Source organism: Chiloscyllium punctatum, chromosome 11 (assembly GCF_047496795.1).
Source record: "Chiloscyllium punctatum isolate Juve2018m chromosome 11, sChiPun1.3, whole genome shotgun sequence".
Classification (NCBI taxonomy): domain Eukaryota; kingdom Metazoa; phylum Chordata; class Chondrichthyes; order Orectolobiformes; family Hemiscylliidae; genus Chiloscyllium; species Chiloscyllium punctatum.
The window spans coordinates 42892096-42911287 of record NC_092749.1 but is presented as its reverse complement, the minus strand read 5'-3'; the positions used below and the strand labels follow the sequence as shown (position 1 = coordinate 42911287).

The window sequence follows — 19192 nt, the reverse complement described above, 5'->3', positions numbered from 1 at the left end:
TATCTTTTAACATTCTGAACCTCTGCAGGCTAAATAGACTTTAAGGTATTTGGAACTGGAACCTATTTTTATAAAAGCTATTTATAATAAATATGAAATTACTATCAGTTTTGCTGCAGTAAAATCTTTTTTTCAAAAATAACTTATTTTAGCACTCGTAGCTCTTCATCTTGTTTTAATTCTAGTATTTTCATAGAACCATTTTGCTTTAAAATGCATTTTAGTGGATAGTTGGCTAATTTTACTCCAGTTCTAAATTGGCATACCACTGTTTTGCTTTTTGTGGAAATTTTCTTTATAGAACTGCCAGTCTGGGTTCAAGTGTTTTAACTTAGCTGCTCGGAGGGGGAATGTAGGAATTTAATTCAGTGCAGTAAATATCCTTAACTGGAACCTGCTTTTCCTTCTTTTGCTTTTGAAGATCTATTGAAAACCTAAAAACCATTTTCTGAAATATTCCCTCTATGTTAATACACGTCGTTCTGCTATTAGACGACAGTTGTGTTCTTGTGTCACCTGACGATAGAAAATTGCGCTGTATAAGATTGCTAATAGAAAATCGCTATATACGTTCATTAGAAAGTTCACGTTATCCAAACAACATCCACAATTCATCAATCACATTATAGCCAATTCATGCTGACAAAACGTGCATTGTAACAAAACAACTTGTATATTATATTGAACATTTTTGTACAGAACATATCCCAAAGTGTCTGTATCAAGCAGGAGTTTAGAAACATAAATATGAAAATGGGCTTAATTGAGACAAATGCAAAATAATACATACACAGAATATTTATTTCTGAAGTATACAGCAAGGAATGCATGAAAAATGAGCGCTTCCTAGAGTTAGCTAACCAGATTAATTACTGATATGCAAATTAAATAGAAGTTCTGGATAGACTAACAGAACCCTACAAATAAATTTTCAGGAATAGTTTGTGTTCATCCCACAATTGCTTAGAGACTAGGATGTAATCTGTTGAACATCATGGATGAGGTACCTCGAGGTAGTGAACAATTTATTGGGATGTCCGTTTTCCAAAGCAAATTATCCAAAGAGTTGATGCATACTAGACTGGGAAAAAAAGAAGTATGTTTCAGTTAGATAAACTGTAAGGAAGCCCAAGTAAGGAACAGACTGACAAATCATCACTGGAAAATCCTTAAGTATGTGAAGGCAATGGTGTGATATCACTGAACTAGTTATCTAGAATACTAGGCTAATATTCTGGTGAAATTGGTTTGAATCTCATCATGGCAAGCTCTGACTTTGACTACAACTGTTCAAAGCTTATCAAAATTTTTTTTCATTAAATTGGTTGTCAAAAGGAAGCAAATAATGAACTCACTGCAACCCTCACTTCATGCTCACCCACCTTTGGTGTGCATTCCCACATTGATTCTAGGTCTTGAGTGAATGTTATCAGTGCCACTACTCTGCTGGGACTGATGACCCAAACCTGCTGACCTTTGGCTGGTGGGACTTTGATCATTGGGAAACTCACTTGCATAAAAAGCTTAGCAATGACTAATTGTTTGCATGAAGGACATTAGATTTGGCCAGGCCTCCTGTACAGAGTATCCCTGCTGCTTCTCCACCCAGTGTGTGCAATGGCCTGCCAGTGTCCTGGATCAGAATCTCCCAGTTCTTGACCTCTTCCAGATTGTCTGTCTTTAGTTACAAACATTTCAAAGCTTCAATTGGCTCATTTTGTAGCCTCTTCTCTAATGTTGAGCCTAACTTATTAACTTCTCAGTGTAAAATAGATATTAATTTCTGAAATCTTTTTGTGCCTTACATTTTGTATTATTGGGAAAAAAAATTCTTGAAGGTTTTTGTCCTACATTCATCAGGTCACTTTTCAAGAAATGCTAACATAAAAGGCAAGCAACTGTATGTGAGGAGACTGCTGATTGCTTCTATCAGTGATGATTGGTTAACCACCGCCATAGAATATGCACTCGTTCAGAGTCTAACATTGAACTGCTGAGCTTTGTTTTAAATTCTTAACCAAGCAAGTTGCCTCTGTATGGTGAAGAAATGAACCAGAGAATGGTTGTCAGCTGTTTTTGATTTGAAGTGAGAGCAGTTTGCAAATTATTTCTGAAAGCAATACCAAATAACTATTTGCAGCTCACTTCTGTAAATTTTCATCAGACATTTAGCTCAGTTTTGTTTTTCTGTCTGTTTAGATGATAGCATATCTGGTGCAAGCACATCAGATGTCCAAGACCGCCTTTCATCCCTTGAATTGAGGGTCCAACAGCAGGAGGATGAGATCACAGTGCTGAAAGCAGCATTGGCTGATGTACTCAGACGCTTAGCCCTATCTGAAGATCAGACTGCCTCCATGAGGAAAACGGCACCTGGGAAAGGTGAGATATATTGTAGTAAATACTCGCGCATAAATATTTATTGATTTGTTTACTTGACATGCTGTAGTTGTGTTTAAAGAATATCCAACAAAAATTTTGATAATATATAAACTTAGCAATGTTAGAAATAAGTTAACTCTTTTAAAGGACTGCACATTACTTTTTCTTCGTATGATGTCTTGGGTTCTTTAAGATGTTTGCAGCATAAATTTGGTTGCATATATCTGTGACTTGAAGACTCTATCAACAAATTGTTATTAATTTGACACCGATGTTTGAATCCTCAAACAATTTCATAGTTCAGCCTTTAATCAAAGGTTTCTCTCGGATTAAAGTGTGAAAACGCTAGGTTTTTTCCACTGTAAAGACTTCAGCTTAAGCTCTTCTGAAGTGACTGCAGTACTTACATATTCTTTAAATTTGCTGACCTTGTTCTGAAGAACAAGGGGATAGAAGCACTACTCTAAAACAGAAACAGAAAAGACTAGAATTGTGCAGATCAGTAAGGATCAAAAAACTTTATACTCAAACTGGCCTACTTTGTTTCAGTTATATTGATTGATTGTATTTTCTTTTTGGAAACTTGTAACTCCTAAGTGAGATATCATTGCTTATGTGGAATTCTTCTTTGTGATTGTAATAATAATTTCTATTTTTTTTGTTCATTCTTGGGATGTATACTTGTAAGTCTGCTTAGATATTCATAATTGCTCTTGAGGTTGATGGAGCATAACCTTCTTGAACACCTATCGTTCATTTGGATTATAGTGTATTGTGACTTTTACATAAATAACTAGTGCTATATAATTTCAAAGGACAGGAGTCCACAATATTACTGCAGATATACAGATATGCACAGACTAAATCAGAGAAGGATAACAGTGAACTGCGTAGATTTTTGGGATAGTTGAATTGTTTCATCATTATTAATACTAGTTTGTTCAAGATTGATTTAATTAGTTGAATTTAAATTGCAAAGTACAGGTAGTGAAAATTAGACTCATGTCTCTGTATCAGGAGTCCATAGGTATGAGCAAGAGTAGAGCCTGTTGTGTTATTCAACAAGATCATGGCTGTTGTGAGACATACCCCTGAATATCTTTGATCAACAGAAATAATTTTAGATTCACGTTAATTTTTGATGTAGAATCAATCACTATTTGCTCGATGGAGGTCCAAATTTCTACCACCACTTAATGTGAAAAGATGTTTGTTAATGCTCTAATTTTTGAAATATTCTTCTGAGCCCTCAACCCTTTCATGAATGGAAAAAGGGAGGAGCTATCTGTTCACCTTAATGCCTTAAAACCTGAATAAAATCGCCCTCCCCATCTAAGTTCTAGGAACCAAAGTTCTAGTTTGTTTAATATCTCCACATAGTATAATCTTTGGGTTACTAGTCCAGTAACATAACCTCTATGCTGTTTTTCTTTGTCTACCAAAAGGCTAATTAAAATTTGAAGCATTCCTGTTAGAACATACTGAATGATAGTTGATGTGTATTAATTTGGTTGAAACCTCTGCCTTCAATGTTGATTTAATTTACTGCATGGGCTTTGTATCTGGAATTGTTTGAGCCAGAAAATATAAGAGGAGAAAATGTAAGAAGCAAATGTGGAGATTGTGGAAAAAGAGGGGGAAAAGAAATATAATTTCGGCCTAGCACAAGCATTGTCCGGCAAGGAAGAATTTATTTATTCTGATGATGGTCATTTCACTGCTTAGAGAATAGCCATTGTAGGTAGAAAATGAGCTTGTTTGTAGAACTTACTTTGAAGACTTTGTTTAATTTTCAAGTATTTGCCATTGCAATACCCATAAATGAATCACAAAACGCCAACAGTGGGCAAAAGGCCATGTAACTCTGGACACTCCAGTTTTTCCTTGAGATAGAAACTGCAGTATAATGAATAGGAACTTAAGTATATTCAGGAAATCTTGGACTTAGCAGGCTTGGCTAGCATCTCTTGCTCATCTTAGAGGGTGTATTCTGCAACCCAAGACTACAACCAAGGAATCCAGCATAGAGTGTGAATCAGACTTGATGTTTTTCTTCTGTAAGGAGTAGCAATGTTTTTAAAAATGTATTGATTTGAGGGGTGTGTTGACCTAGTTGCTGTGAAGCAATGGCAATATATTTCCAAATCAGAATGGATAGGTTGGTAACACCCTATATTTGATGCCTTTGTCCTTCTAAACGATAGAATTATCATGGATTTGGAATGTGCTGTCTAAGATGCCTTGGCGACTTGCTGGTGTTCATTTTGTAGGTGTTAGGCTGTGGTTAGCACTGTTGCCTCCGTGCTAGGGATCCAGGTTCAATTTCAACCTCGGGTGACTGTCTATGTGGAGTTTACACATTCTCCATCTCTGCGTGGGTTTCCTCCCACAGTTCAAAGTTGTGCCAGTTAGGTGGATTGGCCATGGGAAATGTCGGATTATGGGGGCAGGGTTGGGATTTGGGGGTTTTGGGTGGGGTGCACTTCGGAGGGTGGGGCAGAGTTGATGGGCCAAATGGCCTGTTTCCGCACTTTAGGGTTCTATGATCCATGATTGAATGTTGGTGATCGAGACTGTGAATGTTTGAGGATATAGCACCACTCAAATGGGCTGCTTTGTCTTCAATCTTGTCAAATTTCAAGTGTCATGAATTGTTTCCTGTGTTCCTAAGGACAATGTACAAAAATCAGGTTTAGCAACTTCTCCGGTATTTTTGCTGTTGGAAATCATTTTAGTAATATTGAAAAGATCAATATGTTGCTCAAAATGAAAAGCTTCTCTTAAGTTTATCTTTGAGAGGGAAGGGGAGAAAATGTTTTGTTACTTCTAATTACAATTAAATTAAATTACCTATGGCTGTGCCAGAGAATATCATGTGTCGTTTAGAATATACTCCATTATTTTTAAAGTATTGTGCAATATTATGAATCCATCTCCACTCTCAGGTACATTACTATTACATTCTAAAGACTATTTACTGCTGGATTACACCACTGGAAACTACTCATACAGGCAATTGAAGCCACCTTTAAGACTTCAAGATTGAACTCCTCCATTCTTTTTGCTGTGTCCAATCTTAGCCTCTTCACTAAAACAAGCAAAAAGGGCTACAATTGAGAACCTTTTGTGGTCAGTCGCTAAATAAGCAGATCATGTCCAAATATAATACTGGGATCTAACTGCTTGTTTAACTTGACCCGTTATGATTTTCTTGCAAGAAATTTTAAGAAGTCAGACTAGAAGAGGTCCAAAATGTAAGGACACTTTTTTTAAAAAAAACTCTCAACTACTTTTCTTTTTGTTATGACAACTATTCATTCAGGTCTTTGTAATGACTTCCTGCTGTCTGCCAGATTTTTTTGCCTGGAGACCATCAAGACTTTGCAGGTCTAGTTGAGATATTAGAATCTCCTAGGCCTCTAGTTGCTGTGATTAAGGTGATTGACTGAGCACTTCAAACCTTGTTTGTATTCCCAACTTGCCTGGAATGGCCAGGAATCTCTCTGGATCAGCATCTGCAAGTGGCCAGAGGAAGCTTTCTGGGAGATAAATTGCATTACCAAAAGTGCTGGGAGCAGATTGTAGACAGCTTTGTCAAAAGTGTGTTTTGTTTTTCTGCCCTGTTTGGCCTGTACCATTTTTAATGCTGGCACTAACTACATCTGTGGTGCGTGCACTCTTGGTGCTTGCAGTGCTGACCATCACAGTCCAATAGAAAAAGAAACAAAAGATTCACAAGGCTGTTGCCAGGGTTGGAGGATGTGAGCTATAGGGAGAGGTTGAATAGGCTGGGGCTGTTTTCCCTGGAGCATCGGAGGCTGCGGGGTGACCTTATAGAGGTTTATAAAATCATGAGGGGCATGGATAGGATAAATAGACAAAGTCTTTTCCCTGAGGTGGAAGAGTCCAGAACTAGAGGGCGTGGGTTTAGGGTGAGAGGGGAAAGATATAAAAGAGATCTAAGCGACAACTTTTTCACAGAGGGTGGAATGTGTATGGAATGAGCTGCCAGAGGAAGTGGTGGAGGCTGGTACAATTGCAACGTTTAAAAGGCATATGGATGGGTATATGAATAGGAAGGGTTTAGAGGGATATGTGCCGGGTGCTGGCAGGTGGGCCAAGATTGGGTTGGGATATCTGGTCGGCATGGACGAGTTGGACTGAAGGGCCTGTTTCCGTGCTGTACATCTCTTTAATTCTATAACTCCGTAACTGCAGATGCTGGAAATCAGAAATAAAACCAAATTGCTGGAAAAACTCAGCAGGTCAAGTAGCACCTGTGGAGGGAAAATGGATTTAAACTTTCGGGTCCAGTCACCACCCTCCAGTTCTTCAGGCAGTTCTGAAGAAGGTTCACTGGACCTGAAACATAAACTCGCTTCTCTTCTCAGATGCTGCCAGACCTGCTGAGTTTTTCCGGCAATTTGTTTTTGTTTCTGATAGTCCAGTAGGAAGTTCTCTCGTTACTCGATGCTAGTTGTATGTGAGTGCTTTACTCTTGAATGAAATGTGCAAATTGTATTGCTGTAGTTCTAATTTGTTACTGCAGCTCTGGTGAAGGGCTCTTACATGATCCAGGGACAATCTGAGCTGGAGCTGGGGAGTTTTCAGAAATGGATGGGATTGTCTTTTATGTAAATCAGGGCAGGGTGACCATTCACAAAATGAAGTGCTCTTTTCACCTTAATTTCTTGAGGCAGAGTGATACTTTGTGTATATTTGGAGGCTGAAAGCTGCTTGCACAAAAGTGACAGGTGATTCAGCTTCCACTTGAACAGTCATTGAATTTTGTTGACTTCAAGTCTTAAATCAATGTCAGATTTGTAAGACAGCAGGTTTATTTTAATAACATAAATTTGGGCTGGAGCCACTTCTACTAAAGTGACAAGATATTCATATTTTACCCCAGATATTGCTAATTTTCCAGTGTTTTCAGTTTGCAGTTTGGATGCCTGCACCTAGTGAATGAAAGTTTTTCTTTTTAAAAAAAACTGCTGATTTGGTTATGTTTTTAATCCAGTAGGCAAGCTGTCAGTATACTGTGTAGTTACTTACTGTAATCTGACTTTCTCATTAAGTTCATGTGGTTTAATTTTCATTTTACTTTCGTTGTTGCCCTTTTCATTATTAGTCTCCACTGTTTTTGAAACTGTAGTCCTTGAGTCCATTAGATGTGTTTTTTTGATACCTGTTGACATCAGGCCGAGTGTTCACATCAGCTAACCCCCGAGAATGTGTCAATATTTGCAAGTGTTCCGAGACCCGCTTGTGCCATGCCACTAGCTGATGCCTCCCAAAGTAATTCTTGTCCATGGGACACTTGTCCAGAGTTAAACTATGGCTAATGTTTTTTAATGCACATGTGACATGACATTCCAACTCAATGTTCTGACCAATGAATGCAAGCATGCCAAACGGCGGCGGCATCACCCTATCTACCTGCATCTCAACTTTCAAGGAACTATGCACCTGCATCCCAAAGTCTCTCTGTTTGGCAACACTCCCCAGCCCCCTAACTGTATAAGTCCTGCCCTGATTTGCCTCCCCATAATGCAACACCCCCACATTTATCTAAATTAATCTCCATCTGCCACTCCTTGGCCCACTGGCCCATCTGATCAAGGTGCCGTTGTACTCTGACATCTTATTTGTCCACTATACCACCTATTCTGGTGTCATCTGTAAACTTACTGATCATACCTCTTATGTTCACATCAAAATTATTTATATCATGAAAAAAAGCAAAGTACCCAGCACTGATTCTTGTGGACACAACTGGTTGCAGGCCTCCAGTCCAAAAAACAGCCTTCACTAAAACTCTCTCTATTGCCTACCTTCAACCCAATTTTGTATCCAATTTGCTAGCTCCCCGTGTGATCTAACCTTATTAACCAGTCTACTATGCAGCACCTTGTCGAGCATTTTGCTGATGTCTATGTAGGCAATGTCTACATCTCTGCCTTCACCAGTCTTCTTTGTCACCTCTTCAAAAAAAACACCCAAGTTAGTGAGACATGATTTCCCATGCACAGCCATGCTGACCACCCCAATCACTCCTTGCCTTTTCAAATGCATGTAGATTCTGTCCCTCAAAATACTGTCTAACAACTTTGAAATTGATAAAAGGCCATAGTTCCCTGGCTTTTCAATAGACAATAGACAATAGACAATAGATGCAGGAGTAGGCCATTCAGCCCTTCAAGCCTGCACCGCCATTCAATATGATCATGGCTGATCATTCCTAATCAGTATCCTGTTCCAGCCTTATCTCCATACCCCTTGACTCCACTATCTTTAAGAGCTCTATCCAATTCTTTCTTAAATGAATCCAGAGACTGGGCCTCCACTGCCCTCTGGGGCAGAGCATTCCACACAGCCACCACTCTCTGGGTGAAGTAGTTTCTCCTCATCTCTGTCCTAAATGGTCTACCCCGTATTTTTAAGTTGTGTCCTCTGGTTCGGCACTCCCCCATCAACGGAAATATGTTCCCTCCTGCCGGAGTGTCCAGTCCTTTCATAATCCTATACGTTTCAATCAGATCCCCTCTCAGTCTTCTAAACTCAAGGGTATACAAGCCCAGTCGCTTCAGTCTTTCCGTGTAAGGCAATCCTGCCATTCCAGGAATTGACCTCGTGAACCTACGCTGCACTCCCTCAATAGCCAGAATGTCTTTCCTCAAATTTGGAGACCAGAACTGTACACAGTACTCCAGGTGTGGTCTCACCAGGGCCCTGTACAGCTGCAGAAGCACCTCTTTGCTTCTATACTCAATTCCTCTTGTTATGAAGGCCAGCATGCTATTAGCCTTCTTCACGACCTGCTGTACCTGCATGGTTGCCTTCATTGACTGGTGGACAAGAACACCCAGATCTCTCTGAACAGCCCCTTTACCTAATTTGATACCATTGAGGTAGTAATCTGCCTTCCTGTTTTTGCCACCAAAGTGGATAACCAGACATTTATCCACATTAAACTGCATCTGCCATGCATCTGCCCACTCACCTAACTTGTCCAGGTCACCCTGTAATCTCCTAACATCCTCATCACATTTCACCCTACCACCCAGCTTTGTGTCATCAGTAAATTTGCAAATGTTATTGCTGATACCATCTTCTATATCATTTACATATATTGTAAAAAGCTGCGGTCCCAGCACGGATCCCTGCGGTACCCCACTGGTCACTGCCTGCCATTCCGAAATGGAGCCGTTAATCACTACCCTTTGTTTCCTATTAGCCAACCAATTCTCTATCCAATCTAGTACTTTGCCCTCAATCCCGTGCGCCCTAATTTTACTCACTAACCTCTTGTGTGGGACTTTATCAAAAGCTTTCTGAAAGTCCAGGTACACTACATCCACTGGATCTCCCTCGTCCATCTTCCGAGTTACATCCTCAAAAAATTCAAGAAGATTAGTCAAGCATGATTTCCTTTTCATAAATCCATGCTGACTCTGTCCTATCCTGTTACGATTATCCAGATGTGCCGTAATTTCATCCTTTATAATAGACTCCAGCATCTTTCCCACCACTGAGGTCAGACTAACTGGTCTATAATTTCCTGCTTTCTCCCGCCCACCCTTCTTAAAAAGTGGCACAACATTAGCCGCCCTCCAATCCTCAGGAACCGACCCCGATTCTATTGAACTCTGGAAAATAATCACCAGCGCATCCACGATTTCCCGAGCCACCACCTTCAGTACCCTGGGATGCAGGCCATCAGGTCCTGGAGACTTATCAACCTTCAGACCTCACAGTCTCTCCAACACCAAATCCTGGCAAATATAAACTCCCTTAAGTTCAGGTCTTTCAGCCACTGTTACCTCAGGGAGATTGCTTGTGTCTTCCCCAGTGAACACAGATCTGAAGTACCCATTTAATTCCTCTGCCATTTCTTCGTTCCCAGTAATATATTCCCCTGCTTCTGTCTTCAAGGGCCCAATTTTTGTCCTAACCATTTTTTTGCCTTGGACATACCTATCCTCCTTTATATTCTTGGCCAGTTTACCTTCGTACCTCATTTTTTCTCTGCGTATTTCCTTCTTGCTAATCCTCTGTTGTTTTTTAAAAGCTTCCCAGTCCTCAGTTTTCCCACTTATCTTCGCTAAGTTATACTTTTTCTCTTTTAACCTTATATGTTTCTTTACTTCCCTCGTCAGCCACGGCCGCCCATGTCTCCTCCTGGGATCTTTCTTCCTTTTAGGAATGAACTGATCCTGCAACTTCTGCATTATACACAGAAATATCCGCCATCGTTCCTCCACGGTCTTCCCTGTTAAGGTATTGAACCATTGAACTTTGGCCAGTTGCTCCCTCATAGCTCCATATTTCCCTTTATTCAAATGAAATATTGTCACTTCAGATTGTACCCACTCCCTCTCAAATTGCAGATTGAAGCTTATTGTATTATGGTCACTACTTCCCAATGGCTCCTTCACTTCGAGGTCACTGACCAATTCTGGTTCGTTACACAATACCAGATCCAGAATCGCCTTATCCCTGGTCGGCTCCAGCACCAGCTGCTCTAAAAATCCATCTCTGAGGCACTCCACAAAGTCTCTTTCTTGAGACCCGATACCATCCTGATTCTCCCAGTCTACCTGCATGTTAAAATCCCCCATAACAACTGTAGTAACATCTTTGCGACAAGCCAATTTCAGCTCCTGATTCAACTTACATCCGACATCCAGACTACTGTTTGGGGGCCTGTAGATGACTCCCATGAGGGTCTTTTTACCCTTAGTGTTTCGAAGCTCTATCCACACTGACTCTACATCCCCTGACTCTAGGTCCCCCCGCGCAAGGGACTGAATATCCTCCCTTACCAACAAGGCCACCCCACCCCCTCTGCCCGTCAGTCTGTCCTTACGATAACACGTGTAGCCTTGAATATTCATTTCCCAGGCCCTGTCCCCATGAAGCCACGTCTCAGTTATCCCCACAATATCGTATCTGCCAATTTCCAAAAGAGCCTCAAGCTCATCCACCTTGTGTCTAATGCTTCGTGCATTCATATATAGAATTTTTAATTTGTTACTGCTCTCACCCTTCCCCTCAACCCTTATTTCACTCAACTTTACAGCATGATGCCTTTTCCAGTTTTCTGCCTCCTTGATACAGTTGTCTTTCTTGACTTCTCTTGTTCTAACTACCCCTTCAATTTCCTTTTTAAACATCCAGCTTCATTACAGCCTTTCTTAAATAACAGCACTACATTAGTCAACTCCCAATCTTCTGGTACCTCACCAGTGGCTGTCGATGATGTAAGTAATCTCAGCAGGGGGCCCAGCAATCTCTTTCCTAGCTACCCACAATGTTTTGGGAAGCATCTGATCAAGTCCTGGGGATTTATCCACTTTTTATGTATTTTAATACTTCCAGCACCACTACTTCAGTATTATGAACTCTTTCAAAGACATCAATATTTATTTCCCCAAGTTCCTTAGCTTTCAAGTCCTCCACAGTAAATATTGCCAAATATTTGTGTACTATCTTGCCAATCTCCTGGTGATCCACAATTAGATGGCCATGCTATACTCCCTAGTTACTTTTTTTGGTCTGTTGACTCCCCTCTTCAGTAGATTCTTACTGCTCTTTATACTCCTTCAAGGATTGCTTCAAACTCCTGTCTGATGCTGTCAAAATTGGCAGTACTCCAATTTAGAACTTTAACTTTCGATCAAGTCTATCTATTTCCATAACTATTTTATGATCACTAGACCCAATGTGCTCCCCCACTGACACCTCAGTCACTTGTCCTATCTGTCTTTCTAAGAGAAGATCAAGTATTGTTCGTTCTCTAGTAGGTGCATCCACATATTGAATAAGAAAGTTTTCTCATACACAATAACTAATCCCTTCCCATCCAAGCCCCTTACACTATGACTATCCCAGTTTATATTTGGAAAGTTAAAATTCCGACATTTACAACCATATTTTTCTTATGGATATCTGAGATCTCCTTACAAACTTGCTTCTCAATTTCCTGCTGACTATTGCAGGAGCCTATATTACAATCTCAATAAGGTGATCATTTCTTTCTTTAAGTTCCACCCATATAACTTCACTGGATGATCTCCTAGGAATATCCTCCCTAAGTAGAAGTGTAATGTTATCTCTAATCAGAAACACCACTCGCCCTCCTCTTTGTCCCCTTTTCTATCCTTCCTGTAGCATCCATACCATGGTACATTAAACTGCAAGTCTTGTCCATCCCTAAGCCACGTTTCTGTAATAGCTGTGTTGTCCCTTCCCATGTTCCCAACCATGCCTGAAGTTCATCTGCCTTACCTGCTTCTTGCATTGAAGTAAGTGTAGTTGAATTTATTTGTCTTATCTCGTTATTTGCCAATCTGTCTTGACTGTTAGACTTGCTCCCCTTATCTACTTATGTACTTCTACCATCGTCTGGCTTTTCTCTTTTCTCATGTTTAATTTGGTGTCTTCCAACATTTCCCTGGCTGCCTCATCCCAAGCAGCACGAGCAAATTTCGCCACAAGGATATTGATCCACTTCCAATTTGGGTGGAACCTGTCACTCTTACACAGGTCATTTGTGGAGGAATCCCTGTGGTCCAAAAATGTGTCAGAGTCATAGAGATGTACAGCACAGAAAGTCCTTGTCCTTTACACCAGCCCCTCAGCCATGCATTCATCTGCTCTATCTTCTTTTCCTACTCCCACTAGCCAGCGGCATTTGTAATGGTCCAGATATTTCTACCCTCGAGGGTCTACTTTTTGACCTCCTGCCCAGTTTCCTACATTCCTCCCTGCAGAACCTCATCCTTTTCCCTGCCTATGTTGTTGGTACCAATGTGCTGAAGACCTCCAGCTGGCCACTCCTCTTTCAGAATATTTTGCACCCGCTCCCACACAACCTTGACCGTGGCACCAGGGAGGCAGCATACTATCCTGATATCTCTCTGGTTGCAGAAACATCTGTCTGTGCCCCTGACTAGAGAGTCCCCTGTTAGTATCGATCGCTTGGAGCTTGACATACTCCTCATTACATACGAACCAGTCACGGTGTCAGAAACCATGCTATCAGTCCTGGCGCATCAAATTTCAGAAGTTGGCTCTTGGTTCATGTAAACAAAGCTCCTACATGAATTTACAGTTTCTACAATTGATTTATTTTTTTAATAGTTGTATCAAATTTGTAGCACATTTGTCTTTAGGCAGTCGGGTTTACTAAGTTATTGCAAGATTGGATTACAGGATCTTTGCTGAAAAAATATCAGAATGCAATTCCCTTATCTCAGGTTAGGAATGGCATTCACGTTCGATTCTAAACATCATGAAGTCTAAGCTTGACCAGCTCCTTAACATAGCTCCAATTATTGCACAATTATTCCCTTGTGCAATTCATGAATTTCCCTGGAATAGTTCAATCAGTTTCAGAACTGAGTCACTGAATTAAAAAGATCTAATTTTCATTCTGTCTCCTCCCCCCTCCCCTCTCTTTCACTCTCCCCACCTCATCACTGACCTGTCGTAATCGAACCAGGGATATGCAGGAAAATACAAATGGGATGGATAATTGAAGCAAAAATTCAAGTGTCACCATGTTTCATTCAGAGAGTCTCAATAATTTTATTTCTTTGATGCTCCTGGATCTTTGGTACTGACTCTGTCAAGTTCTGCTGTTGAAATCTTTTACAGAAATTGCTCAGTGTGACACAACATTTTGATGATCTAGGTTAATATTTCCCCCTTTGGGACTTCCTCCTCAAACTAGGGAATTTAACAATTAGATAATGTAAAAACCAGTATAATCTTCTCATTGTTTGCACCCCATGCACTTGTTTTGTTTTTTTCTGAGCATTCTCTTTACAGATTATGAAACTTGTTAATGAAAAGCATTTTTTATAATCCGAATTAAAAGCAATGTTCTGTCAAAGCTGTGTAAGGCCAAGCAACTTTCAGAACTATATCATGCATGGCATGGGAAATGTACAACCATAATCCCATTAAGGTGCACATATGCTGTGTTTATATAGTAATCTTAAATACAGTTATTTATAAAAGTCTTTTAAATCTATCATGAATGAGGTGATAATGTCTATTTTAAAAAAAATTACTTGAGGTTTCTTGTGTCTTGTTCATTCCAGCAGTTGATGGGATTATTATTATTAAAGGATTTCCGCCCATGTAGTCGAAATAGTTTTGTATGGGGCATGAGCAAATTCTGATCAAATATGCATACATAAAGGAAGCAAGTGCACTTACTTAACGAACTTACCCTAAAACTGAAACAATACTGGAAAGAACGAAAATATTTTTCTAAAATGTTTTGTATTGGGGGAAGGAATGCATTTTTAAAAATCTAAGTTGGATCACTTGAATAATAATTCAGCATCAACTTAACTCTGCGCAAGGCAGGGCAGGTGACTGGGGTAACTGAGGTGTCAGTGGGGGGAGCACTTTGGGGCCAGCGACCATAATTCTATTCATTTTAAAATAGTGAAGTTCTAAATTGGAGAAAGACCAATTTTGACGGTAAAAGGCAAGACGTTTTGAAAGCAGATTGGAGGCAGATGTTCGCAGGTAAAGGAGCGGCTGGAAACTGGGAAGCCTTCAGAAATGAGATAACAAGAATCCAGAGAAAGTATATTCCTGTCAGGGTGAAAGGGAAGGCTGGTAGGTATAGGGAATGCTGGATGACTAAAGAAATTGAGGGTTTGATTAAGAAAAAGAAGGAAGTATATGTCAGGTATTGACAGGACAGATCGAGTGAATCCTTAGAAGAGTTTAAAGAAAGTAGGAGTATACTTAAGAGGGAAATCAGGAGGGCAAAACAGGGACATGAGATAGCTTTGGCAAATAGAATGAAGGAGAATTCAATGGGTTTTTAACAAATATATTAAGGACAAAAGGGTAACTAGGGAGAGAATAGGGCCCCTCAAAGATCAGCAAGGCGGCCTTTGTGTGGAGCCACAGAAAATGGGGGAGATACTAAATGAATATTTTGCATCAGTATTTACTGTGGAAAAGGATATGGAAGATATAGACTGTAGGGAAACAGATGGTGACATCTTGCAAAATGTCCAGATTACAGAGGAGGAAGTGCTGGATGTCTTGAAACGGTTAAAGGTGGATAAATCCCCAGGAACTGATCAGGTGTACCAGAGAACTCTGTGGGAAGCTAGAGAAGTGATTGCTGGGCCTCGTGCTGAGATATTTGTATCATCGATGGTCACAGGTGAGGTGCCGGAAGACTGGAGGTTGGCAAACGTGGTGCCACTGTTTAAGAAGGGCGGTTAAAAAGAAGTCAGGGAACTATAGACTGGTGAGCCTGACCTCAGTGGTGGGCAAGTTGTTGGAGGGAATCCTGAGGGACAGGGTGTACATGTATTTGGAAAGGCAAGGATTGATTCGGGATAGTCAACATGGCTTTGTGCGTGGAAAATCATGTCTCACAAACTTGATTGAGTTTTTTTGAAGAAATAACAAAAAAGATTGATGAGGGCAGAGCAGTAGATGTAATCTATATGGACTTCAGGAAGGCGTTTGACAAGGTTCCCCATGGGAGACTGATTAGCATGGTTAGATCTCACGGAATACAGGGAGAACTAGCCATTTTGATACAGAACTGGCTCAAAGGTAGAAGACAGAGGGTGGTGGTGGAGGGTTGTTTTTCAGACTGGAGGCCTGTGAACAGTGGAGTGCCACAAGGATCGGTGCTAGGCCCTTTACTTTTTGTCATTTACATAAATGATTTGGATGTGAGCATAAGAGGTACAGTTAATAAGTTTGCAGATGACACCAAAATTGGAGGTGTAGTGGATAACGAAGAGGGTTACCTCAGGCTACAACAGGATCTGGGCCAGATGGGCCAATGGGCTGAGAAGTGGCAGATGGAGTTTAATTCAGATAAATGCGAGGTGCTGCATTTTGGGAAAGCAAATTTTAGCAGGACTTATACACTTAATGGTAAGGTCCTAGGGAGTGTTGCTGAACAAAGAGACCTTGGTGTGCAGGTTCATAGCTCCTTGCAAGTGGAGTCGCAGGTAGATAGGATAGTGAAGGCGGCGATTAGTATGCTTTTCTTTATTGGTCAGAGTATTGAGCACAGGATTTGGGAGGTCATGTTGCGGCTGTACAGGACATTGGTTAGGCCACTGTTGGAATATTGCGTGCAATTCTTGTCTCCTTCCTATCGGAAAGATGTGAAACTTGAAGGGGTTCAGATGTTGCCAGGGTTGGAGGATCTGAGCTACGGAGAGAGGCTGAACAGGCTGGGGCTGTTTTCCTGGAGCGTCGGAGGCTGAGGGGTGTCCTGATGGAGGTTTACAAAATCATGAGGGGCATGGATAGGGTAAATTGACAAAGTCTTTTCCCTGGGGTCGGGGAGTCTAGAACTAGAGGGCATCGGTTTAGGGTGAAAGGGGAAAGATATAAAAGAGTCCCAAGAGGCAACTTTTTCACACAGAGGGTGGTACGTGTATGGAATGAGATGCTAGAGGATGTGGTGGAGGCTGGTACAATTGCAACATTTAAGAGGCATTTGGATGGTTATATGAATAGGAAGGGTTTAGAGGGATATGGGCCGGGTGCTGGCAGGTGGGACTAGATTGGATTGGGATATCTGGTCTGCATGGATGGGTTGGACTGAAGGGTGTGTTTCCATGCTGTACATCTCTATGACTCTAAGTAGCAAATTATTGAAAGTTGGAGTAAAGGCAATGGCCACAAGGCCAATTAGGTTTGTTTCAATGTTTATCTTCCCAAGAACCAACTTCTCTAATTCCGAACTTCATGTTTCTTCCCCCATTTAATATACCCTGTTTCCAGGCAATAGTTTAATTCTTTTTTAAAACTATTTCTATTAAATTTGTTTTGGAGATTCAACATTATTCCCACTTTTATTTGTGCAAATATAATTTTCTAATCTCCCTTCTTTGTGAGCTTAACCTTACATCCGCAGAATTGATTGCTTTTGTTTGCAAGTAGTTAAGTATTTACCAGACCATGATCTTTCATAACCACGAACATTTGTTTGATTATTCTTTAAGCTTCTCAGTATTACGAAGATGTCCTGATTTATCCAGACCTCCTCCATAACAGAAACCCCTTCTTCTTGTTAATATTATGATCTGAGATGATATTCCTGGATAAATAAGATCCCAGAAAGAAACCTAGCTTGATAAATTATGTTAATTTTTTTTCCTGGTGATTAGTCACTGAAGCATTTTTACACAAGGCTGCATTCGTTCCTTAATAACAGAAAATATTTTTAAACACAGAGCTATAGTTCGAGCAATTACAAAGACCTTAACGAAAGCAGCAGCAGAGAGTTTCAATCTGTTCCCAATGTTAGGCTTTTACAGATATCCAATCCCTGACCACTTTCACTCCTATCTCAATTCTTAAGTTTTTTTACAGTCATACAGCACGGAAACAGACCCTTAAGTCCAACTTGTCTGTGTTGACAAGACATCCCAATCTGACCTAGATCCATTTGCCAGTACTTGGCCCATATTACTGTAAACCCTTTCTATTCATTTACCTACCCAAACATTGTAATTGGATGTAGGTTTGCTCGCTGAGCTGTCAAGGTTCATTTCCAGATGTTTGTTACCCTACTAGGTAACATTATCAGTGGGCATCATGCTGAAAATTCCTTCTTTCTATTTATATATTTGGATTTCTTTGGATGTTATTTCCTGTGGTGAAGTCACTTCCTGTTCCTTTTCTCAGAGGGTGGTAGATGGGGTCTAACTCGATGTAGTTGTTGATAGAGTTCCGGTAGGAATGCCATGCTTCTAGGAATTCTCGTGTGTGTCTTTGTTTGGACACACAGATTGGACCAACAGGCAGAAAACTAGCCACCAGGATACATGAAACCAACTAGTCACAAAAAGACATGACCTTCTCTCACTAGTATCCTCACGTACAGATGAGGAAGGACACCGCTTTGACTGCGACAACACAAACAATGACACGCACGAGAATTCCTAGAAGCATGGCATTCCAACTAGAATTCAATCAACAAACCCATCGAGTTAGACCCCATCTACCACCCCTGAGAAAAGGAACAGGAAGTGACTTCACCACAGGGAATGACACCAACCCAAAGAAATCCAAACATATAAACAGAAAGCAGGAGTTTTCACCATTGCTTCACCTGAGACCCACTGAAGATGTTACCTAATAGGGTAATGAAACGTCTGGATATGAACCTTCCAGCTCAGTGAACAAACCTACATCCAAAACCTCCAACCTGAACTACAAATCTTCTCGAAACACGTTGAGACTTTGTAATCCCCCCCCCAACGCCTTAGCTATTCACCCTAACCATGCCCTTCCCGTTGCTTTTCCTTGGACTACAGGGACTGTGACTGTTTCACAATTTCTTTCCAAATCTGCTCCCTTAAAGCTTTCACAATCCTGATAACCTAAATCATTTCACTGTGTTCTCCCAACTTAGAAAACCCAGAAACTGAAACACTTCAGCCAAAGGTAACTGGTTCCCCTAGATTAAAAACCTGATTCTTATTCTAGAAGAAATTGTCCCCCCTGAACTGAATTCCTATATTCTCCTGAATGAATACCTTGAATCTTCTGTGCCAAAGTCAAAGCTAAACTGATTTTCTTGTCTGTTGTAAACTCCTGAGTTAATACTGCAGGGTCTCTGTCAGGCACTTACTTGACTGCAATCACGCGCGTTCTTTTTGGCATTGATTAGCTTGTGTCACTCTTCCTAATGATGTTTTGATTTGCTCCAAAGAAAAGCCTGCACAAAACTGAATCCCATCCGTCTTCCATTATTTTAAGAATCAAATCCAGAAATGCAAAATATATATTGAGC

General features: G+C 40.5%; 1 protein-coding gene across 4 annotated transcripts in view; it reads left to right on the top strand.

The window, feature by feature from the left end:
- Positions 1 to 19192, top strand: part of LOC140482933 (echinoderm microtubule-associated protein-like 4) — a 290517-nt gene that overhangs the window by 135897 nt on the left and 135428 nt on the right. For all 4 annotated transcript variants that reach the window (XM_072580689.1, XM_072580688.1, XM_072580690.1 and 1 more), the window contains exon 2: positions 2200 to 2382. In XM_072580689.1, coding sequence (XP_072436790.1) covers positions 2200 to 2382 — 183 coding nt within the window. The remainder of the gene's footprint in view (positions 1 to 2199; positions 2383 to 19192) is intronic.